Source organism: Salvelinus sp. IW2-2015, linkage group LG14 (genome assembly GCF_002910315.2).
Source record: "Salvelinus sp. IW2-2015 linkage group LG14, ASM291031v2, whole genome shotgun sequence".
Classification (NCBI taxonomy): Eukaryota; Metazoa; Chordata; class Actinopteri; order Salmoniformes; family Salmonidae; genus Salvelinus; species Salvelinus sp. IW2-2015.
Window position 1 is genome coordinate 8324094 of NC_036854.1, and position 25817 is coordinate 8349910.

The 25817-nt window shown below is 44.0% G+C and overlaps 1 protein-coding gene across 1 annotated transcript in view; it reads right to left on the reverse strand.

The window, feature by feature from the left end:
• The window catches only part of LOC139028653 (utrophin-like), a 37304-nt gene that overhangs the window by 5823 nt on the left and 5664 nt on the right, over positions 1-25817 (reverse strand). Inside the window, exons 5-11 of the mRNA XM_070446489.1 lie at positions 24905-24965; positions 13566-13627; positions 12955-13029; positions 11311-11512; positions 11075-11160; positions 4770-4927; positions 1449-1615 (exon numbers count right to left, since the gene is read on the reverse strand). Of these exons, the coding sequence (XP_070302590.1) occupies positions 1449-1615; positions 4770-4927; positions 11075-11160; positions 11311-11512; positions 12955-13029; positions 13566-13627; positions 24905-24965 (811 nt within the window). The remainder of the gene's footprint in view (positions 1-1448; positions 1616-4769; positions 4928-11074; positions 11161-11310; positions 11513-12954; positions 13030-13565; positions 13628-24904; positions 24966-25817) is intronic.

The window sequence follows — 25817 nt, forward strand, 5'->3', positions numbered from 1 at the left end:
GCTCTCTTCTCTCTCTCCTCTCTTCCTTCCCCCTCTCTCTTGTCGATCTCTCTCTCTCCTTCCCTTCTCTCTTGTCTTCTCTAACCTCCTTCCCTTCTCCTTTCCCTCTTCATTCTTCTCTCTCTCTCTCCTTCCCTCCGTCTTCCGCTCTGTCTCTCTTCTCTTCTCCTCTTCTTCTCCTTCCCCAATCTCTCTTGTCTCTCTCTCCTCCTCTTCCTTCCTGTTCTCTTCCCCTACCTCTTGTCTCTCTTCTTTCTCTTTCCTTCCCCGTTCTTCTTGTTCCTCTCTCTCTCTTCCCTCCCATTCTCTCCTCTCCTCCCATCTCTCTCTCTCTCTCTCCTTCCCCCTTCCTCCTGTGCTTCTCCTCTCTCCGTCTCTCTTCCTCTCTCTCTTCGTCGTCCTTCTCTCTCCTTCTCGTCTAACTTCTCTCTCTCTCTCTCTTGCTCCTCCTCTCTTCCTCTTCTCTCTCTCTCTCTCTCTCTCTCTTCTCTCTCCTCTCCTTCCCCGTCTCTCTCCTCTCTCTTCTCTCTCTCTCTCTCTCCCTCCCCTTCCCCCCGTCTCTCTCTGTCTCTCTTCCGCTCGCCTCTCCTTCCCCCGCTCTCTCTCTCCTTCCCCCATCTCTCCTCCTTCTCTCTTGTCTCTCTCCTCCTTCCCCCATCCTCTCTCGTCATCTCTTGCTCCTCTCTCCTTCCCCCGTCTCTCTTCGTTCGTTCTCTTCTCTCCGCTCCCCTTCTTCTCTGCTTCTCTCGTCTGCTCCCTTCCCCCCGTCTCCCGTTCTCTCTGTCCTCTCTTCTTCCCTGGTCGTCTCCTTCCGCTCTCTCCTGCTATTCCTACCTCATCGTATCTTCTGGTGCTTCCTATAAGCCTATGGAATCTTCTCTCGCAGAGGTCCGTCTCAGTACACAGACAGCCCTCGGGCCGACACCTCATGTCCTCTGAGAGCATCGCCCTCCCGTCCTCCCCTCTGCCGTCCCGTATCGTACACTAACTCTCCATCTTCCCTCCGCCATCTGCACCTCCCTCCTCAGGGATGTCATAATACCATGAATTAGACAGCTAAATCCAGCTTCGATCGATCTTACAGCACATATCTAAAACTTTTTCTCTCACTCAATGATATCATGACGTATCATAGACTTGTCTCGATACTAACAGTTCTCTAGCTAGCCTTACATCTCTCATCTCTCTCTCTTAGCTGCTGACATTTAGATAAAGGCCTACCCTCTGGAGCAGGCCTGCCCTTTCTGCTCCACTCAGAGCAGGGAGACCAGCACACCATCATTCCCCTGTGTGTGTGTGTGCATTGGGTGGGTGTGTTCAACGTACAGCTCTTGCTCTGTATGAAAATGTGTGTTAAGGAGCTAACGTTGAACGCAAAGTTGCTGTGTGTGAGTGTGTGTGTGCACATTCGTGCGTATGTGGGTCTAAGTGTGTGTGTGTGTGTTTACCTGAACCCTACAATGGGGCACTCTTTACAGATGTTACACTTGGCCTGGTGCTTGGCGGTCTCAGCAGCCGCCACTCTGTGTAGGACAGGAAGCCACACCATAGACTGGGGCTCCAGCCTCATCCAATCAACAAACTGCCTGGGCTCCAGCTCCACCTTATTTGTCACCTGGACAGGAAGAGGAAAGAGGAAATCTGTTCACGTTAAGCATTATTAAGTGAGGAGTCTTTGTATGGGGGGAACGAGAGACTGTGGAACCTGTTCAAGATAAAAAATGAATAGCTATTTTGATACTAGGCTTATTTGATGTAACAGAAGTTTTGAAGTTTCAGAACTCTTAGGTTGTTACGGCTGTACTGATATAAGTGTGATGCATGTGACATCCAGGCGACAAAAATAAATCCATTATTCAATAAATGTTTTAAAGAAACTCAGTCCGGCTTCCAACTTACTCTTGAAAGTTGTAATAGTAGAATGCACAAGGTGTCATTTACATTTTGGGCAGTGCATCATCAGTTCCTCTTGTCATGTCAGTCATTGCAGACCTTAGATAGATATTTATAACTTGTCAGCAGTGTCCAGATCAACTAGCCCATGTCAAAGTTTTTTAGCCCGCACCAAAGTTTAGGAAGCCCCGTTCTAGGAGTCCTGTAGTGGGTATTAAATCCCTTTACACCTTGAGACGGCTGCTGTACAGAACACACACCTGACCTTTCAGTTGCCACGGCTACCCACAAAGGTCATTGAGTAAACATTCTGAGAAGGAACATCTGGGACTCGAGGAAGAAATTGTCCACAGGTCACGCACGCATGCACACACGCACGCACACACACTGAAAACACGCACTAAGAATCAACATGGCTTCGGTCAAAGAGGGGAACGTTGAAAATCTATTCCTGCGTGCGTGTGTCCGTTCTGTGACCTCTGGCTCTGTTAAGGCTAAATGTCAGATAGAAATCCTAGAACCCTGAGATCACACACACAGACAGATGGAGAAGCATGTAGGAAACAACACCTCCACTTCATTGATCCTCAACACTGGGGCCCCACAAGGGTGCGTGCTCAGCCCATTCCTGTACTCCCTGTTCACCCATGACTGCGTGGCCATGCACGACCTCCAACTCAATCATTAAGTTTGCAGACGACAAAACAGTAGTAGGCCGGATTACCAACAATGACGAGACAGTCTACAGGGAGGAGGTGAAGACCCTGGCGGAGCGGGCCCAGGAAAAGAACCTCTCAACGTCAACAAAACGTCAACAAAACAGCAGAGGGAGCACAGCCCTATCTACAGACGGGACCGCAGTAGAGAAGGTAGAAAGCTTCAAGTTCCTCGGCGTACACATCACTGATGATCTGAAATGGTCCACCCACACAGACAGTGTGCTGAAAAAGGCGCAACAGCACCTCTTCAACCTCAGGAGGCTGAACAAATTTGGCTTGGCCCCTAAGACCCTCAGAAACTTTTACAGATGCACATTTGAGAGCATCCTGTTGGGCTGTATCACCGCCTGGTACGGCAACTGCACCTCCCGCAACCGCAGGGCTCTCATTGAGGGTGGTGTGGTCTGCCCAACTCATCACTGGGGGCACACTGCCTGCCCTCCAGGACACCGACAGCACCCGATGTCACAGGAAGTCCAAACAGATCATCAAGGACAACAACCACCCGAGCCAAGGCCTGTTCACCCCGCTATCATCCAGAAGGCGAGGTCAGTACAGGTGCATCAAAGCTGGGACCGAGAGACTGAAAAACAACTTCTATCTCAGACTGTTAAATAGCCATCACTAGCCGGCTACCACCCGGCTACTCAACCCTCCACCTTAGAGGCTGCTGCCCTACATACATAGACATGGAATCACTGGCCAGTAACACTAGTCACTTTAATAATGTTTACATCCTGCTTTACTCATCTCATATGTATATACTGTATTTTAGTCAATGCCTCTCCGACATTGCTGGTCTTAATATTTATATATTTCTTAATTCCATTCTTTTACTTTTAGATTTGTGTGTATTGTTGTGAATTGTTAGATATTACTGCACTGTTGGAGCTACAGTAGGAACACAAGCATTTCACTACACCCGCAATAACATCTGCTAAGTATGTGTATGTGACCAATACAATTAGATTTGATGAAGAACCAGCTCTGGAGTGTCAAGGCAAGGCATCGAGCCAGAGAGCAGACACCTCCACCTATCCTTCCTTCCATCTTCCTCCCTATTGTCTCCTCCTCTCTCCTCCACCTGTCTCCCATTCCCTCCTGTCCCCTCACATCGTCTAGGTGGCAGAGTTACGGCAGTACAGATCCCTTAGAGGGAGGAGGATGGATGGATGGATGGTGAAAGGGAGGGAGGAGTGAGATTGAGGCCCGTAAAACAGGCCGTATTTATGGGCCACCACCTCGTTCATTACAGCCCCATTAAACCAAATGGAGTGGTTGACTGCTCTGCAATTTCTGGCTGATACAGGGAGGTCACAAGAAGAGGGGGAGGGAGAGGGAGAGGGATGGGGGGGTGGGAGGGAGGGGGGGGGGGGGGGGGGGGGGGGGGTGGAGGTGTATAGGGGAGCGGGGGTGGAGTCTACTGGGCAGAGTGTCCAGAGTCATCAGTCACTCTTACCATCAACCGTCTGGCTGTAATGCATTAGGAATTGTGCAGTGAATATCAGACGGTCTTGTTTTAATGGTGGTATTGATGCGGGTGATGGTGTGTGTGTGTGTTAGCGTATTTAAAAAAAAAAATAATAATAATATTGAACCTTTATTTAACTAAGCAAGTCAGTGTTGTGTGTATGTGTTAATGTTTGTGTGTGTTAATGTATGTGTGTGTTAATGTATGTGCGCGCGCGCGCGTGTGTGTGTGTGTGTGTGTGAAATGGGGTGAGATAAAGGGAAGAGGAGGTTGTAGGTAGATAAGGGGTGACAGGAGAGGAGTGGTGAAGCGATAGGAGAAGGGACTGTATAGAAAGCTCCAGGTTGGTAGTGGCTCCTGTTAAACTCCGTGACATTTCCAATGTCAGCCGAGCTCCATCACCATGCTATTTTGGGCGCCCGAGCGGTGAAATCAGGGAAATTTACTGCTTCCTAATTTAATGCCGCCACTGAATTTATGACTGACGAAACAGGACTCAAGGAAAAGAGAAAAATACAATGTGAACCCAAGGACAGGGACCAGCACGCCTTGCATTTGAACGTTCATCGTTGGCCATATTGGTTATATTATACGTGATGGCACTTTCAACAGCAATAATACAAGATGTGTGTGTGTGTCAATAAACACAATGTGTTGCAGTGTGTGTGTATACTGTGTATACATACGTGTTGGAAACAGCTCCGGACGCTGGGTTCAATGTTGCTCCCTCCGAAGGCGGCGACCTCTCCTAGTTGCCGTGGTATCTGGATGGCGTCGTGGAGCAGCAGACCCAGCTGTCTCTGGTCACACGTATCCCCCGACGACGCCACCTGACTGAACAGGTCTGGAGGAGAGAGAGAGAGCGAGAGAGAGAGAGACAGAGAGGCAAGGGGTGTGAGACTACAGAAATACAGTTTCTCATCCAAGCCTCCACTGTCAATCTTTATCAGTGAGTGTGTTGTGTGAGAGTGTGAGTCAGCGTGTTGTGTCAGTGTGTCAGCGAGTGTGTGTGTCAGCGTGTGTATTAATAGCCCTATGTGGGTACTCATCTATCAGAGCTCAGGGAGGAGAAGGTAGAGTAGAGGACTCCTGGTGAGCTGAGCAACCCTGTCAGATTACAACCCAGAGGAATCCACAGTCCCTCCCACCCTCCCGCTTTCTCTCCCCACCTCCCTCCATTCCACTCTCCCCCTCCCTCTCTCTCCCTCTCTCCCCCCTCCCTCCATCCATCCCTCTCTTCCTCCCTCCTGCCCTCCCTCTCTCTCTCTCCCCTCCCTCCCTCTCTCTCCCCCTCCCTCCCTCCCTCTCTCTCCCCCTCCCTCCCTCCCGCTCTTCCTCCATCTATCCCTCTCTCTCCCCCTCCATCTATCCCTCTCTCTCCCCCTCCCTCTATCCCTCTCTTCCTCCCTCCCTCCCTCCCTCTCTTCCTCCCTCCCTCCCTCCCTCTCTTCCTCCCTCCCTCTCTTCCTCCTGCCCTACCCCTCTCCCCCTTCCCTCCTTCCCTCTCCCCCCCTCCCCCCCCCCCTCTCCTCCTCCCTCCATCCCACTCTCCCCTCCCTCCATCCCACTCTCCCCTCCCTCCCTCCATCCCTCGCTCCCTCCCTCCCTCTCCCTCCATCCATCCCCATTTCTTCATCTGTCTCTGTAAATCTCCTCACTATCACAGGAGAGCAATCAATTCCCCATCAGCCCCTGCTCTGAGGGCATGACAGGGCATCTGCCCATCGTTGAGAAGGGAAACCTCTCGTCTAGACGTACAAACACTATATTTATTGTTTCAATCGTAAAACAAAAGGAAACCAAATTGAATGCAACAGCTCAGTTAATTGTTGTCAGGGCTCTGTCTGCCTTGTTACTCCCAGATAGGATAAAGAGAGAGAGACAAACTTTGATGAACTCCTATATCTGTTAGGCGAAATACTGCAGTGTGCAGTCACAGCAGCAAGATGTGTGGCCCGTTGCCATGAGAAAAGGGCAACCAGTGGAGAAGAAATAAACATTGTGTATTTCAATTAGGGGATGGGTGGTAGGGTTACGGGAAAATAATAAAGGAAAATATATATATATTATATATTTACAAAAAAATATATGGGGATTGGAAATGATGCAGGTAATTACATTGATAGAAGCCACAATCTGCAATATTAAAGCTGATCTTCCCCCTAAAATAATACAAAATACAAATTCTACAACACTGTTAAAACAACCTGTTCATTTATTTTCCCTTTCACACTTTAACTTTGTATTTATTTTTTATATAACCTTTATTTAACTAGGCAAGTCAGTTAAGAACAAATTGTTATTTGCAATGACAGCGTACCAAAAGGCAAAAGGCCTCCTGCGGGGTAGGGGCCTGGGATAAAAATATAAAAAAAGTTAAATATATGACAAAACCCACATCATGACAAGAGACACCACAACACTACATAAAGAGAGACCTAAGACAACAACATAACATGGCAGCAACACATGAAACAGCATGGCAGCAACACAACATGACAACAACATACTGTAGAAGCAACACATGGTAGCAACACAACAACAACATACTGTAGTAGCAACACAGCATGGTAGCAACATAACACGACAACAATATATTGTGGTAGCAACACAGCATGGTAGCAGCACAACATGACAACAACATACTGTAGTTGCAACACAGCATGGTAGCAGCACAACATGACAACAACATATTGTAGTAGCAACACAGCATGGTAGCAGCACAACATGACAATAACATACTGTAGAAGTAACACAGCATGGTATCAGCACAACATGACAACAACATACTGTAGTAGCATCACAGCATGGTAGCAGCACAACATGACAACAACATACTGTAGTAGCATCACAGCATGGTAGCAACACAACATGACAACAACATACTGTAGTAGTAACACAGCATGGTAGCATCATAACATGACAACATACTCTAGTAGCAACACAGCATGGTAGCAACACTACATGACAACAACATACTGTAGTAGTAACACAGCATGGTAGCAGCACAACAATGGACATAACAACATACCTGTGCAAGTAGCGCAACACAGCATTTGGCGTAGCACACACAACTGACAATCAACATACTGGCCCAGCGTGCAACACAGCATGGTAGCCAACACAACATGAACACAACATATTGTGCGTAGCAACACAGCATGGTAGCAGCACAACATGCAACAACTAACTGTAGTAACAAAGCTGGTACAACACAACATTGACACAACTACTGTATAGTCAAGCAACACAGCATGGTAGCAGAGCAACAACATGACAACAAACATACGTGTAAGTAGGTTAACACAGACATGGAGTACAACACAAGACATGACAACAACATATTGTAGTAGCAACCAAGCATGGTAGCAGCACAACATGACAACAACATACTGTAGTAGTAACACAGCATGGTAGCAACATAACATGACAACAACATACTGTATTAGCAACACAGTATGGTAGCAACACAACATGACAACATATTGTAGTAGCAACACAACATGTAGCAGCACAACATGACAACACATACTGTAGTTCCAACACACATGACAACAACATACTGTAGTAGCAACACAGCATGGTAGCACACAACATGACAATAACATACTGGAGTAGCAAACACAGCATGGTAGCAACACAACATGACAACAACATACTGTAGTAGCAACACAGCATGGTAGCAACACAACAACAACATACTGTACTAGCAACACAGCATGGTAGCAACACAACATGACAGCAACATATCGTAGTAATAACACAACATGAACAAACATACTGTAGTAGTAACACAACATGACAACAACATACTGTAGTAGTAACACAGCTGGTAGCAACAACAACATGACAATAAACATACTGGAGTAGCAACACAGCATTGGTAGCAACACAACAACAACATACTGTAGTAGCAACACAGCATGGTAGCCAACACAACAACAACATACTGTAGTAGCAACACAGCATGTAGCAACACAGACATGACAACAAACATACTGTAGTAGTAACACAACATGAACACTAACATACTGTAGTAGTAACACAACATGACAACAACATACTGTAGTAGTAACACAGCATGGTAGCAACACAACATGACAATAACATACTGGAGTAGCAACACAGCATGGTAGCAAACAAACACAACATACGTAGTAGCAACACAGCATGGTAGCAACACAAACAAAACATACTGTATAGCAACAAGCATGTAGCAACACAACATGACAACAACACAATACTGTAGTAGTAACACAACATGACAACAACATACTGTAGTAGTAACACAACATGACAACAACATACTGTGTAGTAGTAACACTAGCAATGTGGTAGCAACACAACAACAACATACTGTACTAGCAACACAGCATGGTAGCAACACAACATGACAACAACATACTGTAGTAGTAACACAACATGACAACAACATACTGTAGTAGTAACACACACATGACAACAACATACTGTAGTAGTCAACACATCATGGTAGCAACACAACATGACAATAACATACTGGAGAGAGCAACACAGCATGGTAGCAACACAAACACAACATACTGTAGTAGCAACACAGCATGGTAACAACAACATACTCTAGTAGCAACACAACATGACAACAATACTGTATAGTAACACAGCATGGATGAGACACAACATGACAACAACATACTGTAGTAGCAACACAGCATGGTAGCAACACAACATGACAATAACATACTGGAGTAGCAACACAGCATGGTAGCAACACAACATGACAACAACATATTGTAGTAGTAACACAGCATGGTAGCAGCACAACATGCTACTACAGTATGTTGTTGTCAACACAGCATGGTAGCAACGCAACATGACAACAACATACTGTAGTAGCAAACACACAACACAAATACTGTAGTAGAAATACAGCATGGTAGCAACACAACAACAACATATTGTAGTAGCAACAACAGCAGCATGGTAGCAACACAACATGACAACACAGCATTATAGCAACACAACAACACAGCATGGTAGCAACACAACATGACAACACAGCATGGTAGCAACACAGCATGGTAGCAACACAACATGACAACACAGCATGGAAGCAACACAACATGACCACAACATACTGTAGTAGCAACACAACATGGTAGCAGCACAAAACATGGTACGAACATTATTGGGCACAGACAACAGCACAAAGGGCAAGAAGGTAGAGACAACAATACATCACACAAAGCAGCCACAACTGTCAGTAAGAGTGTCCATGATTGAGTCTTTGAATGAAGAGACTGAGATAAAACTGTCCAGTTTGAGTGTTTGTTGCAGCTCATTCCAGTCGCTAGCTGCAGCTAACTACTTGAACATTGTTACAACACTGTACATAGCCAATAATATAACATTTGAAATATCTATATTCTTTTAAAACTTTTGTGGGTGTAATGTTGACTAATGTTTCCCTTGTTTATTTCCCTTTTGTTTATTGTCTATTCCATTTGCTTTGGCAATGTAAACAGATGTTTCCCATGCCAATACACCCCTTTGAATTGAATTGATTTGAGAGATAGAGAGAGTTGGCGGGAGAGAGAGAGAGATGAGAGAGAGCGAGAGAGAGATAGAGAGTGAGAAAAGACGGGGATGCAGTATAGACAGGAAGAACGATTGAGAGAGAGAAAGAAGGAAGACCGAGAGAAATACAGTGGAGAGTGAGAAAGGCGATAGAGAGTGGGGGGCAATAAAAGGATGGAGGGATGTGGCTCGCCTATCTGCCTGGTGTTGTCTTTGATCTCTGTGTGAGACCCTGCCTTGATGTCAGCTTGCATTAAGTATAGTGGTAATGGCGATTCTATGATACCGTACATGTGTACAAACCAGCCTTGATGTCAGCTTGCATTAAGTTAAGTAACTATGGCTGTTCTTCGATACTGTCTGTCTGTCTGTCTGTCTGTCTGTCTGTCTGTCTGTCTGTCTGTCTATCTGTCTCTGTGTGTGCGTGTGTGTGTGTTTGTGTGTGTGTGTTTGTGTGTGTGATTTTGACCAAGTCTTCATGTCTCCTTGAGTAGCGATGGCAGTTCTTCGATAGTGCACATCCCTAGAGTATAAGCCGGCCATACTTCTTCAACCATGAGCAGCAATGCGTATCAGCTTCATAAGCCTTCATAGCCACTACGTAGGACATCGTTGTCATGAAACTCCAAAATCACATGAGCCCCAGACTTTCTTAACATTTCTACTCCGACTCAAACGTCCTGCCCTACAATTATAAGTGATATGCATAATACACAAGGTATCGAATTGAGAGCCAAATTGCTATGTAGCTGGGTTCTATTTTGCGGTGGGGGACTGTGCTACTTGTGATTTAGTGAGTTGCTGTGGATGGGTGTCTGGGCCTGACACCAATGTGACTCTAAACGAGAGGGACTCGCCCAACCGTGCTTGATCTCTTTTTGAGACTAATAGAAATTGCCAGTGGAACGAATAGGCTCAGGGACAGACTCCACGTCACAGGAGGGGTAGAGAAGGAAACTATGGAGGGAGAGGACAGAGAGAGAGGGGAAAGGAAGAGACGGAAGGTATAGAAGGGGAGAACAGAGCGAGATAGAGAGATTGAGGAGGAGAAAACGAGGACACAAAAGCAAGAGAGCAAATTGAGGACAGAATGCACGTTTTCTGAAAGGACAAAGCATACTCCCCCAGCAGCCCTAGCCACATCCCTAATCCCCCTGCAATGAAACTAAATAAATAAATAAATAAAATACAAAACAAGTGGGAGGTCTCTCATCCAATTAGATGGTCCATTCACTGGCGTCCTCTGACACGGTCCGATCGGCACCCTGGGTAACTGAGCTGGGATTACAGCCTGGCAGAGGGCATTATGGGATACACTGGCACGGACTACGCTACAACGCTCCCACTGGGGCTGTTCTCAATTCACCTCAGAGTGTGTGTGTGTGTGTGTGTGTGTGTGTGTGTGTGTGTGTGTGTGTGGGATGGTTGGTACCACATTTGTATTTCTCCTCCAGATGGCCCTTGGAGAGCGAGAGCAATCCTATCTTCATGGACAGAACACGGATCTTCCCACTGCGTCCGCTATAGAGGGGAACACCACACACAGTGGACATTTTTCTTTAGGAGAGAAAATTACTTCTACAAGGTGTGTGTGTGTGTGTGTGTGTGTGTGTGTGTGTGTGTGTGTGTGTGTGTGTGTGTGTGTGTGTGTGTGTGTGTGTGTCCACGTACGTGTCGTATACATTGAGCAGCCAGTTGAGACACATATCGACACACAGCGGAACATTGACCAGGTCCTTGTGCTGCTGCTCCAGACCATCATAGATGGATGTCAGACAGTTAATCACTTCCGGCACCGTCAGCAGCTGGGCATTCTGGGTAAGCTTGTGCTGCTCGAAGGTGCTCTGGGCCACATTCAGATCCAACAGATCCACTGGAGGTTGGGAGGGTGGAGGGAGGGAGGAGAAAGAGACTTTTAGACTTTTCAAAGTTGTTTACTGAGACCACTCAATGGCAACAAAGAACATTCTAAAATGATGAAGAGCAGTGGAAATTTCCACAGCAAATTACAGACGGTTGTAATGACAACACGGCCACAGACAGGATATGAGGTGGCTGTAGAGTAGCCGGTGGTGTGACACAAGGGCAGCAGGCCAACCAATTTATGTTACAGATACTGGAGACACGACTCAGAGTTAACCTAATTAGCCGTTTAAGCGGAATCCTGCTGTGCGAGTGTGTAGGAGATACACACAGACACACATCTGACAGTGAGGGATCAAGAAGGAAAAACAAAACATGAACGGGAAGGAGTTTGAGGAAAATATACAGACTTGTTTCCTCTCTCTATCTCTTTCTCTATCCTCCCTCTCATCCCTCTCTCCCTCCCTCCCTCTGTTCCAGGGCATTAAGCCAGAGTAATAACTAATAAATACAGATCTGTGTCTGTGCTTTAGACTTCAGGCTTTGACTTGTAATCTAATGGGTGAAATTGAATCTGAACGCCCTCAGTCCAAATCACTCAGACGTACTAGGAGCTCTCGTCTCATCATCACAAGATAATGCAATATAATATGACAAACCCAAAACGCCTGAATCATCTAAACTCATTAACACCCACACTAACTCAGAAAACCACACACACGCTCACTGCCCCCTACTCTCAGCAGGACAAACCCACTCTACCCTCTAGCCCAGAAGTACGACAGAAAGCAGACACAGAAAGAAGAAAGTGAAGCAGTAAAGTTTGGCGCTCTCTAAATAACAGCATAAACTGGGTGGTTCAATCCCTGAATGCTGATTGGCTGACAGCCGTGGTATACCACAGGTATGACAAAACATTTGTTTTTACTGTTCCAATTACGTTGGTAACCAGTTTATAATAGGAATAAAGCACCGCGGGGGTTTATGGTATACACCCAATATACCACGGCTATGGGCTGTATCCAGGCACTCCGTGTTACACCGTGTGTAAGAACTTAGCCATGGTATATTGGCCATATACCACCCCCCCCCAGGGTTATTGCTTAAATAACCCCTGGGTAATAATGACAGAGAGCCTGGCTCAGTCCCAGCAGCAAGGTACAGCAATACCCAGAGGAACAGGTGACCATTTCTATTCACACACCGTCAGCAGCCAACAGGGCTGAATAACTAACACAAAGATAGCTATGGCTAGCTGGTTATTGTGGAAGACAATTTATTCCCTTTTGGGATGAAACGCACAGCGGCACATATGGAATCTCAACAAAACAAAAGGATGTACACACATACAGGTACACACAAACTCAATCGCATACCTGGTTGCACGCACGCACACACACAAACATGCATGTGTTTGTGTCAGTGTGTGTGTGTGGGGAAAAGGAAACTTACAGCACAGTGCTTTCTGTAGCCTACGGATCTTCATGGCTGTTCTGTAAGCGGAAAATCTCACGTTGTTCAGGTCGGCTAAAAGGTGAGAGAGAAAGAAAGAAAGAGAGAAAGATAGAAAGAGAGAGAGAGAGGAAAAACAGAGGGATGGAATCAATCATACAGAATGGATAATAGCGGTCTGACATGAAATAATGATGTCAAACTGGAAACCCGTTGAAAAGACGTGCCGTAGTGTAATTTCTATATAGTCACGGAGGGCTGGAAATGGCTGGTAATTGGGTTTAGTGAGACCTCTCTCAGAGGAGCTGAGTCCTATTTGTTGAGCGTTGGCCTTTAGGAACTGTTCCACAGCGTATTACTGATCCTTCTGATCATTAAAGAACAGTCACACTGACCACCGCAATGGTGACCCATACATAAATATGGATGTTACAGTCAGTGTGTGTGTGTGTGTGTGTGTGTGTGTGTGTGTAAGCGAGACAGCAAGATACTGTGTGAAAGAGCACATGAGAGAGAGCTTTGCAGTTACTGCATGGTGTCAAATTTGAGTGAAAGTGAATGTTTTGTGATTATATGACTGGCGTCTGTCTGTCTGTGTGTCTGTTTCATACCAAGCGACTGGTAGAGCTCTGTCATCTTTGGATGGTCCCAGCAGGTAGTCTGAGTCTGGTGGCCTGGAAGACAAAAGGGATAACGATAAGGCTTTTGTCAACACCACCACACCCACACACACACACACACACACACACACACCACACCACACCACACACACAAAGGTCTGGGCGGTATACCGTATATATACTATATATATACTATATACCGGTATTGATGCACGGAACGGTTTGGGTTTTACTTTACCTTCTATAAAAGGTATTTAATGTTTGGTTTGTTAAATGTGATACGCTGTGTGTAACGTCCATTTGTATAGGTTACTCTGCTACCTGAGTCATCCCTCTCTCCTCTCTGTCTCTCCACGCCGCTTCCACACAGACCTAGTCCCACCCGTCACTCAAGGAGCACATGTTGCTGTTGCTAGACCACGAGACACTTTCATTCAGTCTGCATGGTCAATTCAGCACATGCAACAATGTTGTTTCCACTTTGATCTTAATAAATCACAAGCATTCTATAATTACAATATTAGTTTGTGTTTCTTACATCAGCAAACAGCTAGTTTGTATTGTCTAGCAAGTTAAGCTAAATCGTGTTAGCCAATAATGCTAATCGCTAGTTAGCTGGCTAGCTAATAAAAGTACTGAGTCAGAGCAAACGTAGCTAGCTAATACAGCCTGATACCAGTGCTGGTGGAGTCTTAAATGAGCATGTTATTTGAGCAACAGTATCTTCTAACAAAGAGAATAGGCGAAGAGTAACGTAGCAAAGATTATAGGGTCCCCTAGGAAACACTGATCACTACTTTGTCACAATAACTCGTCCAAGGCATTTTCATTCGTTGTCATGTCAAACAACACTGTATTCAAGTGCCACTATTATTTATATTCTAACTATCTAATTATAATAAACATTCTAATTCCATGATTCCAAAAGGTGTTTGGATCTAATCGCCAATGAACATTGTTAAAAATAAGGCCTAGTATTTTTGCCCATATCGTGGCAGTGTGGAAATGATCTGAAATGAGTGCAGGAAATGCAGAAATTGATGGAAATTCAGGACATTACTTTAGGTTGAATTGAACAGTATAAAACAATCAGAATGGAGAAAGACCTATTGAAATAATTTTGAAAATATGTGTTGCCACCCTAGAGTCACGCACTACTCATAAAGCAAATGTAGAACTTTTATTAATCAAAAACATGAAGAAAAAAAAAAAATACCGTCATAAATTAGAAAAATACCATATGATATTTTGGCCATATCGCCCAGCCCTAACACTCACACACACGCACGCACGCACGCACGCAGAGAGAGAGAGAGACAGATCAATTGCTCTGTCTTGTCGACTGGTGTTCTTATCGTCTCAATAATAGAGGCACATGTAAACAAATCCAAAACGTGGATCTGATTGTGATTCCCAAAGCATACAAATCATCTAGGAGGCCTTCAGGGTGACGCACAAGGACACACCCACACACCCCTCATCTCTGCAGGCCTCCTCTCAGTACGGTACGTAGCACACACAGCCAGGTCCCCTGGGGCTACGAGGTGGACATGTTGATGTCTTGTCTCCATCCTGTTTACATTTCAGCTTCTGAGAAACGCCGCCAGGTGCGGAGAGSACAGACAACACAGCCAAATCAACAAGAACCACGTTTGTAATAAAAACACACAAGCAAATTTACTTGAATGAAATTTACTTGAGTAGTGTTGATGACTCCAGAAGACAGAATTGATAAGTAGGTGTGAGGTTTGTGTCTGTCTGCTGCCCTTCTTCACCTGATCAGGGAACTAATTTATATTTGAATGATTCTCCGCTTCGGCGAAATATCCCTTCCTGTACCCACACTGATATCAAGGGAATTGTTGGGAATTGCTGTGTTGTGACGTCTATTCTGTTGTGAATGCCAGTATCGCTGTGATTAGGTTGTCATAGCGAGACTGTCTCCACAGAGAGAGAGAGAGAGAGAGAAATGGAAGGGAGAGAGAAAATAAAGAGATAGAGAGAGGGAGAAGACAGGCTATCCAGTGAAGTGCTGACAGTAGAACACAGGGGAGACGAACTACAGAAGCCATCAGCAGGTGTTCATCCCTCTTCATCATGCTCTGAAATGGCACACACTTTCATACCTTCCTTGCATTGCAAATATGACTAGAGCGCTCAGCTCAGGGTTTCTGTTTTAGCTGTGCTATTTGAGACAGGGGCCGATTCAATCATGGCCGGACGGATATTATTGTGTCCCAGTGAGGATTTGGACACCAAGCCGTCAGAAATAAATTCATATCTCCTCTTGTTCGAACAGCTTGAGGATTTAGCCGCGGTTGTGGAATAAGCTTGTACACACACACCCATGCACTTATGTGCATGCATGCACGGACACACACACACACACAGACCCACACACACACATCTGGAAGTGTGTTAATGACTATCTATCAGTGCCAACAGCAGTCAGAGTAAACACAATAATGGTTGCCATTCAACTAAGTCTGTAACAGGAACATCAAAGAGAAGCCAGCCTTAGCCCTAAAGATGAAACACAAGGAGTTGACTGTGATCTGGCAACCCGTGGAGTCTTTCCACTATGTATTCAGTGCAAAGCAGCAGAATGACAAACACAGCAGACAGGCTCAATCAAAAAAATGGATTACACTAGCTGTCTACTACCACTGCTGGACCGGCAGCTTAGGCCTGTCATAATGAAGACACCCCACAGAGTTGGCAGGTTCTAAGCTTCCTCAATCATCCCTTCTTTCTCCCTCTGTCGTCCGTCCTCATTTATCCTCAGAAACACCCAAGTTTAAGGTTACTTGTGGTAACCTTTGCAAGGTGTGACGCATGTACACATGTGTTAAGGCTTGAAGATCACACAGACATTCATGTCCCAGAATGTGAAAGAGATGGTTTGGCACCAAGCACAGGGTTATAGAATCTCTCTGATTTGAAGAACCACACAAAGATCAAAGTCCCTCTTTTTTAACAAGGAGTTAAGGTTGACTGGTCGAAAGCTACATCCTGAGAGCACCAGAGTCGCTTGGTAGTGCCATATAGAATTCTGCATTCATTCTCAAAGCCGGTTTGAGATGTAGGGTTTTTCATGTTGTCACCAATGGTCCCGAGTCTATTCTACCCAATGGGTAGAATGCTTATTGGAAGTTAATTGTTGTGGAATATCTGGTGCAAAGATGGAGCTTAGAAGAGCTTTGGGTAAAGAGCTCAGACAGGAAGTCAGAGCAGCTCCACAGCATGTCCTCAGCAGGGAGTTGAGTGAGTGATATACTGTAAAGAGCACAGTGAGCCTGGAGATGAATCCGGTTTGAGGATAAATAGATGCAGCGCTTGACATTTCCCCGTAAACATCATTATAAAACTGGTTGTTTGGATCACGAATGCTGGATGGACGAGCAGCGTTATCTCAACTCACACATTATTTCCCATTGCTTCTAGCCAAGCATTTAGTTTGTACAGTTTAATACAGCAGGGGTTAATATAAGCCTAGCGTTTAGTTTAGTACAGCGGGGGTTAATATAAGCCTAGCATTTAGGGTAGTACAGCAGGGTTAATATAAGCCTAGCATTTAGTTTATACAGCGGGGTAAGCCTAGCGTTTATTTAATACAGCGGGGGTTAATATAAGCCTAGCATTTAGTTTAGTACAGCGGGGGTTAATATAAGCCTAGCATTTAGTTTAATACAGCGGGTAAGCCTAGCGTTTATTTTAGTACAGCGGGGTAGCCTAGCATTTAGTAATTACAGCGCGGGGTTAATAAAGCCTAGCATTTAGTTTAGTAACGCGGGTTAATATAGCCTAGCGTTTAGTTTAATACAACAGGGGTTAATATAAGCCTAGCATTTAGTTTAGTACAGCGGGTTAATAAGCTAGCATTAGTGTAGTACAGCGGGGTTATATAACCTCGCGTTTAATATAAGCCTAGCATTTAGTTTAGTACAGCGGGTGTTAATATAAGCCTAGAGTTAGTTAATATAGCCTAGCATTTGTTTAGTACAGGGGGTTAATATAAGCCTAGCGTTTAGTTTAATACAGCGGGGTTAATATAGGCCTAGCGTTTAGTTTAAATACAGCAGGGTTAATTATAAGCCTGCGTTTAGTTAGTACAGCGGGGGTTAATATAAGCCTAGCGTTTAGTTTAGTACAGCGGGGGTTAATATAGTCTAGCGTTTAGTTAATACAGCGGGGGTTAATATAAGCCTAGCATTTAGTTAGTACAGCGGAGGTTAATATAAAGCCTAGCATTTAGTTTAGTACAGCGGGGATTAATATAAGCCTAGCATTTAGTTTAGTACAGCGGGGGTTAATATAAGCCTAGCATTTATTTAATACACAGGGGGTTAATATAAGCCTGGCATTTAGTTTAGTACAGCGGGGGTTAATATAAGCCTAGCATTTAGTTTAATACAGCGGGGGTTAATATAAGCCTAGCATTTAGTTTAGTACTGTCTTTAGACATCAATAAGGTACAAGAGGTACAATTGACCCTCCGCTATCGCATCGGGCCGAACGACGCCATTTACCTGTGACTTTATTCATGATACAGCATTGACTTGTGTCTTATTGCTTAATTAAATGACATCTCTGAGTAAACATCATTAAAACGGGACTCTGGGATAGAATACTGCATAAAACCCAGGAAACTCCGCATTTTATGTAACTAATAAGCTACTCTGAAGTGCTGTTTATGAGAGCTTGTGGCCAAGCTGTAGCAGAGCAGTAAATTACTACATTCTAATTCATATTAAGTTATCAGAAATTCTAATTCCATCAGTGTGAATAGAATGACAGAGGGGACTCTGCTACTCTGCTTCTCCTTGGCTCTAGGATGCCTCGGATACAGGCAGCATAATTACAGCGTTTAGAATCCTCTGCATAATGACCACTTCCCCTGGCATTTCCTGTTTGGCTTGGCTACTTCCTCATCACAAACCAGACCAGATGATTACAGAAGATAAAGGATGCATCGTTTTTCACAGCTCTAGATTATCCCAGCAGGCCAGTGTAGCGATGTGTCGTTTCTGAACATTATTGACATTAACCAACTTTAGCTTTTCTCCCTAAAAAAAACGTTCTCTACCTCCAAGACATTGGGTCGTAAAAATGGCTCTCGACACCAAGGGGTGATACCATCTGACCTAGCAGGACTACAAAAGTACTGCTCCCCTCTTAGCTCTTAGCCTCTTATCCGTCTGGACTTCTCAAGCTGGACCTCTCAAGCTGGACCTCTCTCAAGGAGGGAGGAGAACCTCCATCTTCAGTAGGCCAACCACAGGGCCTGGACCTTTGCGGCAGGTAGTCTAGTGGTTAGAGCGTTGGGCCAGTAACCGAAAGGTTGTTGGATTGAATCACCGAGCTGACACTGTAAAATAAATCTGTCCTCCTGCCCCTGAACAAGGCAGTTAACCCATTGTTCCCCGGTAGGCCGTCATTGTAAATAAGAATTTGTTCTTAACTGACTTGCCTAGTTAAATAAAGGTTAAAAAAAACAAAAAAAAAACATTTAAGGCAAGAACTTGTGATCTGATAAGTTAGGGAAAGTACCTTTTAGGGAACAGTACATGTAATCCAGTACAGAAATTAGGACGACGAGCCCATGCACTAAACTGTCTCAGAAGGAAACTTAGCCATTAGAGAGCTAGTGTAGCATGAACGGTATATTTAAGATTACCTTCTTCAAGGAAAGAGAACACAATTAGAGCAAAGCCTCTGCAACTCAAGCAAGGAGCCAACAGAGAAGAACAACAAGCATAAGGACACCAACTCAGGACCAAAGGAGCAACCTGAAGGAGGAACCACCCAACTCAACCAGAATGGACACACAGCCATCTTCTTCCTTTGTTCTCCTCCATGCGGCCTGAACAATCAAGAAGCCACAACAGTATTTAAATCACAGACTGAGTATAACATATTTTAATGTTCTGGATCTCCAGGTCTTCACTTCATTCCTTTTCAAATATTTTGATTTGTGTTATTAAATGTTGATTGTATAAAGCACTTGCGTTTGTCTTGTTATTCTAAGGAAATAACTCCAATTCTCAAAGAATTCCTACCTTCATATTAATAAATGTATTACTATTATTCTAATTGCAGTGTTATATAGTTATATGAGTCAGGACTTCTTAGAATACCATTTTGTCCAATACTGGACTGGTGCCCCATTAATAATTTTAAAGTAATAAGTGTACACACTAATCTACACCAGTGAAGACCACAAGCTAACCACACACCTGCCTCTGTAGGGCAGATTATTTATTTGCTTTGCCATACAGTATTTCCCATGCTAATACTGTGCAGGAGATTTAATATGACTCACAAATGTACATAAACACATGTATAGTGCATTCGGAAAGTATTCAGACCCCTTGACTTTTTCCCAATTTTTTTTTACAGCCTTATTCTAAAATTGATTAAATTGTTTTTTCCCCTCATCAATCTACACACAATACCCTATAATGACATCACAATTCCCCATAATGACAAAGAAAAAACAGGTTTTAGACGTTTTAGCAAATCTACTAAAAATAAAAACTGAAATATCACATTTACATAAGTATTCAGACTCTTTACTCAGTACTTTGCTGAAGCTCCTTTACTCAGCCTCGAGTCGTCTTGGGTATGACGCGACAAGCTTGGCACACCTGTTTTTGTGGAGTTTCTCCCATTCTTCTCTGCAGAGCTTCTCAAGCCTCTTAAAGAAGAAGTTACAGGTCTGTGAGAGCCAGAAATCTTTCTTGTTTGTAGGTGACCAAATACTTATTTTCCACCATAATTTGCAAATAAATTCATTAAAAATTCTACAATGTGATTTTCTGGATTTTTCTTTTCTCGTTTTGTCTGTCATAGTTGAAGTGTACCTATGATGAAAATTACAGGCCTCTCTCATCTTTTTAAGTGGGAGAACTTGCACAATTGGTGGCTGACTAAATACTTTTTTGCCCCACTGTATTTTACATTTGAGATTTTTCAAAGTAGCCGCCCTTTGCCTTGATGACAGCTTTGCACACTCTTGGCATTCTCTCAACCAGCGACTTTGAAGAGTTCTAAAATGTAAAACACTTTTTTGGTTACTACATGATTCCATATGTGTTATTTCATAGTTATGATGTCTTCACTATTATTCTACAATGTAGAAAATAGTAAAAATAAAGAAAAACCCTTGAATGAGTTGGTGTGTCCAAACTTTTGACTGGTACTGTATATAATCCATGCATTTATTAGTCATAAAATATGTTCTGATCTTCATCTAACCTATTTAGGCAAGGTGCTGGCTAGCGGAGTAGAACACTTGAAAAATGAAAGGAGAGACGGACACTCTAGAAGCTCAGATGCAATCATATAATAACCAAATAACCAACGTTTCGACAGAAAAGCTGTCTTCTTCAGGGTATAATGACAAACACTGCGGGGTGACTAGTTGATATAGTGTCAAAGGACACAAACAGGTGTCTGTAATCATGGCCGGGTGTGGCCTGATATCGTTGGAACCCCTCGCCAACAGCCAATAAAATTGCAGGGCGTCAAATACAAATCAACAGAAATCTCATAAATCAAATTTCTCAAAAATAAAAGTATTAGGCACCATTTTAAAGATAAAATTCTCGTTAATCCAGCCACAGTGTCTGATTTCAAAAATGCTTTACAGCGAAACCTCCACAAACGATTATGTTAGGTCACCACCAATTCACAGAAAAACCCAGCCATTTTTCCCGCCAAAGAGAGGAGTCACAAAAAGCACAAATAGAGATAAAAATGAATCACTAACCTTTGATGATCTTCATCAGATGACACTCATAGGACTTCATGTTACACAATACATGTATGTTTTGTTCGGTAAAGTTCATATTTATATCCAAAAATCTTATTTTACATTGGCGTGTTAGATTCAGTAGTTCCAAAACATGCAGTGATATTGCAGAGCCACATGAATTCACAGAAATACTCATAATAAATGTTGATGAAAATACAGCTATTATACATGAAACTTTAGATACACTTCTCCTTAATGCAACCGCTGTGTCAGATTTCAAAAAAACTTTACGGAAAAAGCACAATCTGAGAACGGCGCTCAGAGCCCAAACCAGCCAGAGAAATATCCGCCATGTTGGGTAGTCAACATTATTCATAAATAGTATTATAAATATTCACTTACCTTTGATGGTCTTCATCAGAATGCACTCCCAGGAATCGCAGTTCCACAATAAATGCTTGTTTTGTTCGATAATGTCCATCATTTATGTCCATTTATGTCCAATAGCTTCTTTTGTTAGGGGGTTTGGTAAACAATCCAAAAGCGCAATCTGGTCCATTCGGACGAAACGTTCAAAAAGGTCTATTACAGGTCGAAGAAACTTGTCAAACTAAGTATAGAATCAATCTTTAGGATGTTTTTATCATAAAAGTTCAATAATGTTCCAACCGGAGAATTCCAAATGCACTGGAACGAGAGCTAACTCTCAAGTGAAAGCTCGTGACTGAGAACGAGGCTGTAGGCAGACCCCTTAGTAAAACAKCTCCCATCCGGCCCCCCTTCACATGAGCAGCCTGAAACCACGTTCTAAAGACGGATGACATCTAGTGGAAGCCTTATGAAGGGAAAAATAACCCATATCCAATTCTAATAATATGCATATATTAGCATCTGGGACTGAGTAGGAGGCAGTTCACTCTGGGCACGCTATTCATCCAAAAGTGAAAATGCTGCCCCCTATCCCAAACAAGTTCATTGAAACACCTGACTCCAAATAGCTTTTGGAGAAGTCGTTAACGCAGAGGTTCACTTACTTTTTCTAGCCTGCACTGTGAATGATTACTCAATGTCTTCAATAAAAATGTGAAAAGTACAACTGTTTGTGTGTTATTAGTTTAGTCAGATTGTGTTTGTCTATTATTGTGACTTAGATGAAGATCAGACCACATTTTATGAGTAATCAATGCAGAAATCCAGGTGATTCCAAAAGGTCCAAACTTTTTCGTGCAACTGTATGAATATATATATACAGTATATAAAAATGGGATGCAATGCAAATGTAAATGCCCCAAAACCCAACATCCAGGGCAGTCATCCCAAAAATTGGAACCAAGGGTGTAGGCGGTGAGCCTCAGTTCATGGAAAGCTAGGCAAAACACTGAGCTATCCTTGGGGAAGTGACGCTTCATCAACTCCCAGAGACAGAGTCACAGAGACATGCAAGTCACAGCATCTTTCTCCCGAGGAGGACTACGTCTCTGTCACGCAGGACATGTTCATGAATAATCATGAGCAGTCGATGAATGATTACATTTGAAAATATAAAGGATAGAAGTAGGGAAATATCTGCGACTCAGAGACACTTTTCCCGCCTCTCCGTGACAGTCCCTCTGCCAGACTAATCTCCAACCAGAGTGCCTGCATTCCCCACTTGATATATTCCTCCTCCCCTCAAAACTTGATCATTTTTTCTCTCCTCTTCTACTCTGCATTTGAAAAACATTTCAACACTTTGAATTGTAGCAACTTAATGAAAGTAATTCGATGAGTCAATGCGGATGCAAACACAACAAAGACATCCTGACGGACACACACATTTTTACATGTTAGTCATTCAGCAGACGCTCTTATCCAGAGTGACTTAGAGTAGTGAGTGCATACATTTACATACTGGTCCCCCGTGGGAATCGAACCCACAACCCTGGCATTGCAAGTGCCATGCTCTACCAACTGAGCCACAACTGAACCAGCCACCCCCACAGACACCCACCCCCACCACAGAGTGTGATGGGAAGTTTCAAGCTAGCTCTTATGTTGGCAGAAAAGAGCGTCAGTCCAATATTTCACCCTGACAGCGTTCTGAAAATCTGAGCCCGCTGAAATGCCAGAGGTCAGCTGGAGGTCAACTGGGGTGACAGAGCGGCAGGTGGCGAGGCTTCCGTGTTTAGCCGTTTGATTCACCAGTGTGTCGCTGTTCCCATGGAAGGGAGCACAGAGGCCTTTGTGCGGTCGGGTGGACGAGAAATAGCATGAGCTAGAGAGAGAGGCGGGGGGCCCAGAGCCTAATGAATGTGTCAAAGCCTGATGTTGGAGTCACAGTAATGTCACTGCACTGTAAGTGACCTTCGATTAGCCCTGTGAAGGCCAAGGCAAAGTTTTGAATTCCCTCAGAGGGGTCAGGGAGGGCAGTCAAAGAGATTTGAGAGATTTTTAATCCCAACAGTGGCAATAGCTTAGTATTGTAGCTCCCGGCGGTGGCATCCATTTAAATGAGATGAAAGCCTCACAGTGTTGGAGACGGAGGGAGGCTTTCAATAGGCTGATTTCCCTTTCTCTCTTCCCTTCTTAAAGGGTCACTCAGAATGAATGTGGTGGAGTTGCTGTGCTATGTAATACAGAGGCAAGGAAGGGACATATGGCACACGCGTGTGCGTGTGTGTAGGGAGGGAGGGCCCGGGCTTCAACGGTCAGCCACTCGAGGAGGGCCAACACCTGTGATCAGAGACAGCTGTTGTTGATTCCAGAGTTCTAAACCTGTCCTCATCTCTCCTCCCAGCTTCTCTCACCCTTTCATCTCTGATCCCTTCCAGTGCAAAGCTCCTGGGGTAAACAAACGTCAGCTGTTTACAGGGATGTCCCCCTCTCTTTCCCACTCTCTCTCATCTCTCTCACAACCTGTCTTTGTACCTCTACCTCCTTACCACCCCTTCAACCTACCCCCATCTCTCACCCACTCTCCTTTCATATGAATCACTATTTTTTCTTATCCCTCTCCCTGTTTCTTTCTCTCAGTTACCCCTGTCTCCCTCCCTTTAACTCTCTCTGTCTCTCTCTCTCTCTCTCTTAGCATGTGTCCAAGGTGCATTGAGACACTTTGAAAGCCACAAACCTATCTCTCCCCATCTGCCTTTTAAATGGACACATTGTCTGCTGTGCTGCTTGACTGTGAATGTATTACAATGGGCAATGTGATCTTAAGCAGCACTATCTCTGCTATGGTACTACCATAATGGAGTTCATGAATACCTAGGCATTATCACAGGTATTGTGCCGGTTGAAAAGTCCCCCAGCTAAATGAATGAGCAACAGTAGACATGACACCGAAAATCACCTCAAATTCAATATTACAACAGTGGAAACTTCCAAGAATTCAACTGGAAAGACCGAGTATGAATAGAATCACGCACTCATACACACTCACAAGTAAAAACCAACCGCACATGCGTACATAAAAACACACACACAGCCCTTTCAACCATTGTAATGCAAATAGTTACCATAAAATAAGCATAAAGAAAGTGATTCATCTAGCATACATAATCAGCATGTTACCAGTCAGTACAGTAGAACTCACTTGATGTAGTATGGAACCTTATTCTGAGACACGGCTCTCTGCCACGGGAGCTGTACAGAGGCTGTGGAGAAGAATAATAAGAAAAAATATACCATTAAAAACACAGCGTTATTTGCAGCGCAATAATCTGTTTAGTCTCCCGAGTCGACTGCTTCCGCAAATATCCACTAATAGTTCCATGTAATGGCCTTTTCTCCAAATAACATTCCCACTGTGCATGAAATGTAAAAAGTAATGTGCATAACTATTGGACAGTTGGAGCGAGTTAAGACGGCTATATCTGTGAGAAGGGTCTGCGTCCTCTTAATAATAGCTGTTTAATATATTCTAATGGCATGTTATTCTTCGACTTCACAGACAAAGGGGAGAACAAACGGAGAGAAGGAAAGCAGATGAGTTAGCTGATCTTCAAAGCCCAAACACAACCAACAGACTGACAGGACAATAAAAGCTGTCGAATGTGATGACATAAGACTTTACGAGCTGTCGTAAGCCATTCACAGAGAGGAACATGAGCTGTCATAAGCCATTCACAGAGAGGCGCTCAGAAGTTGATGGAAGCCTGTATGGGGAAAAAATGAATGGAGGGAGGGATAGGTGGAGGGATAGATGGAGGGATAATTGGAGGGATGTAGGGATACAGTGCCTTGCAAAAGTATTCATCCCCCTTGGCATTTTTCCTATTTTGCTGCATTACAACCTGTAATTTAAATGGATTTTTATTTGGATTTCATGTAATGGACATACACAAAATAGTCCAAAATAGACTAAAAAAATTTTAACGGAAAAGTGGTGTTCATATGTATTCACCCCCTTTGCTACGAAGCCCCTAAATAAGATCTGGTGCAACCAATTCCCTTCAGAAGTCACATAAATAGTTAAATAAAGTCCACCTGTGTGCAATCTAAGTGTC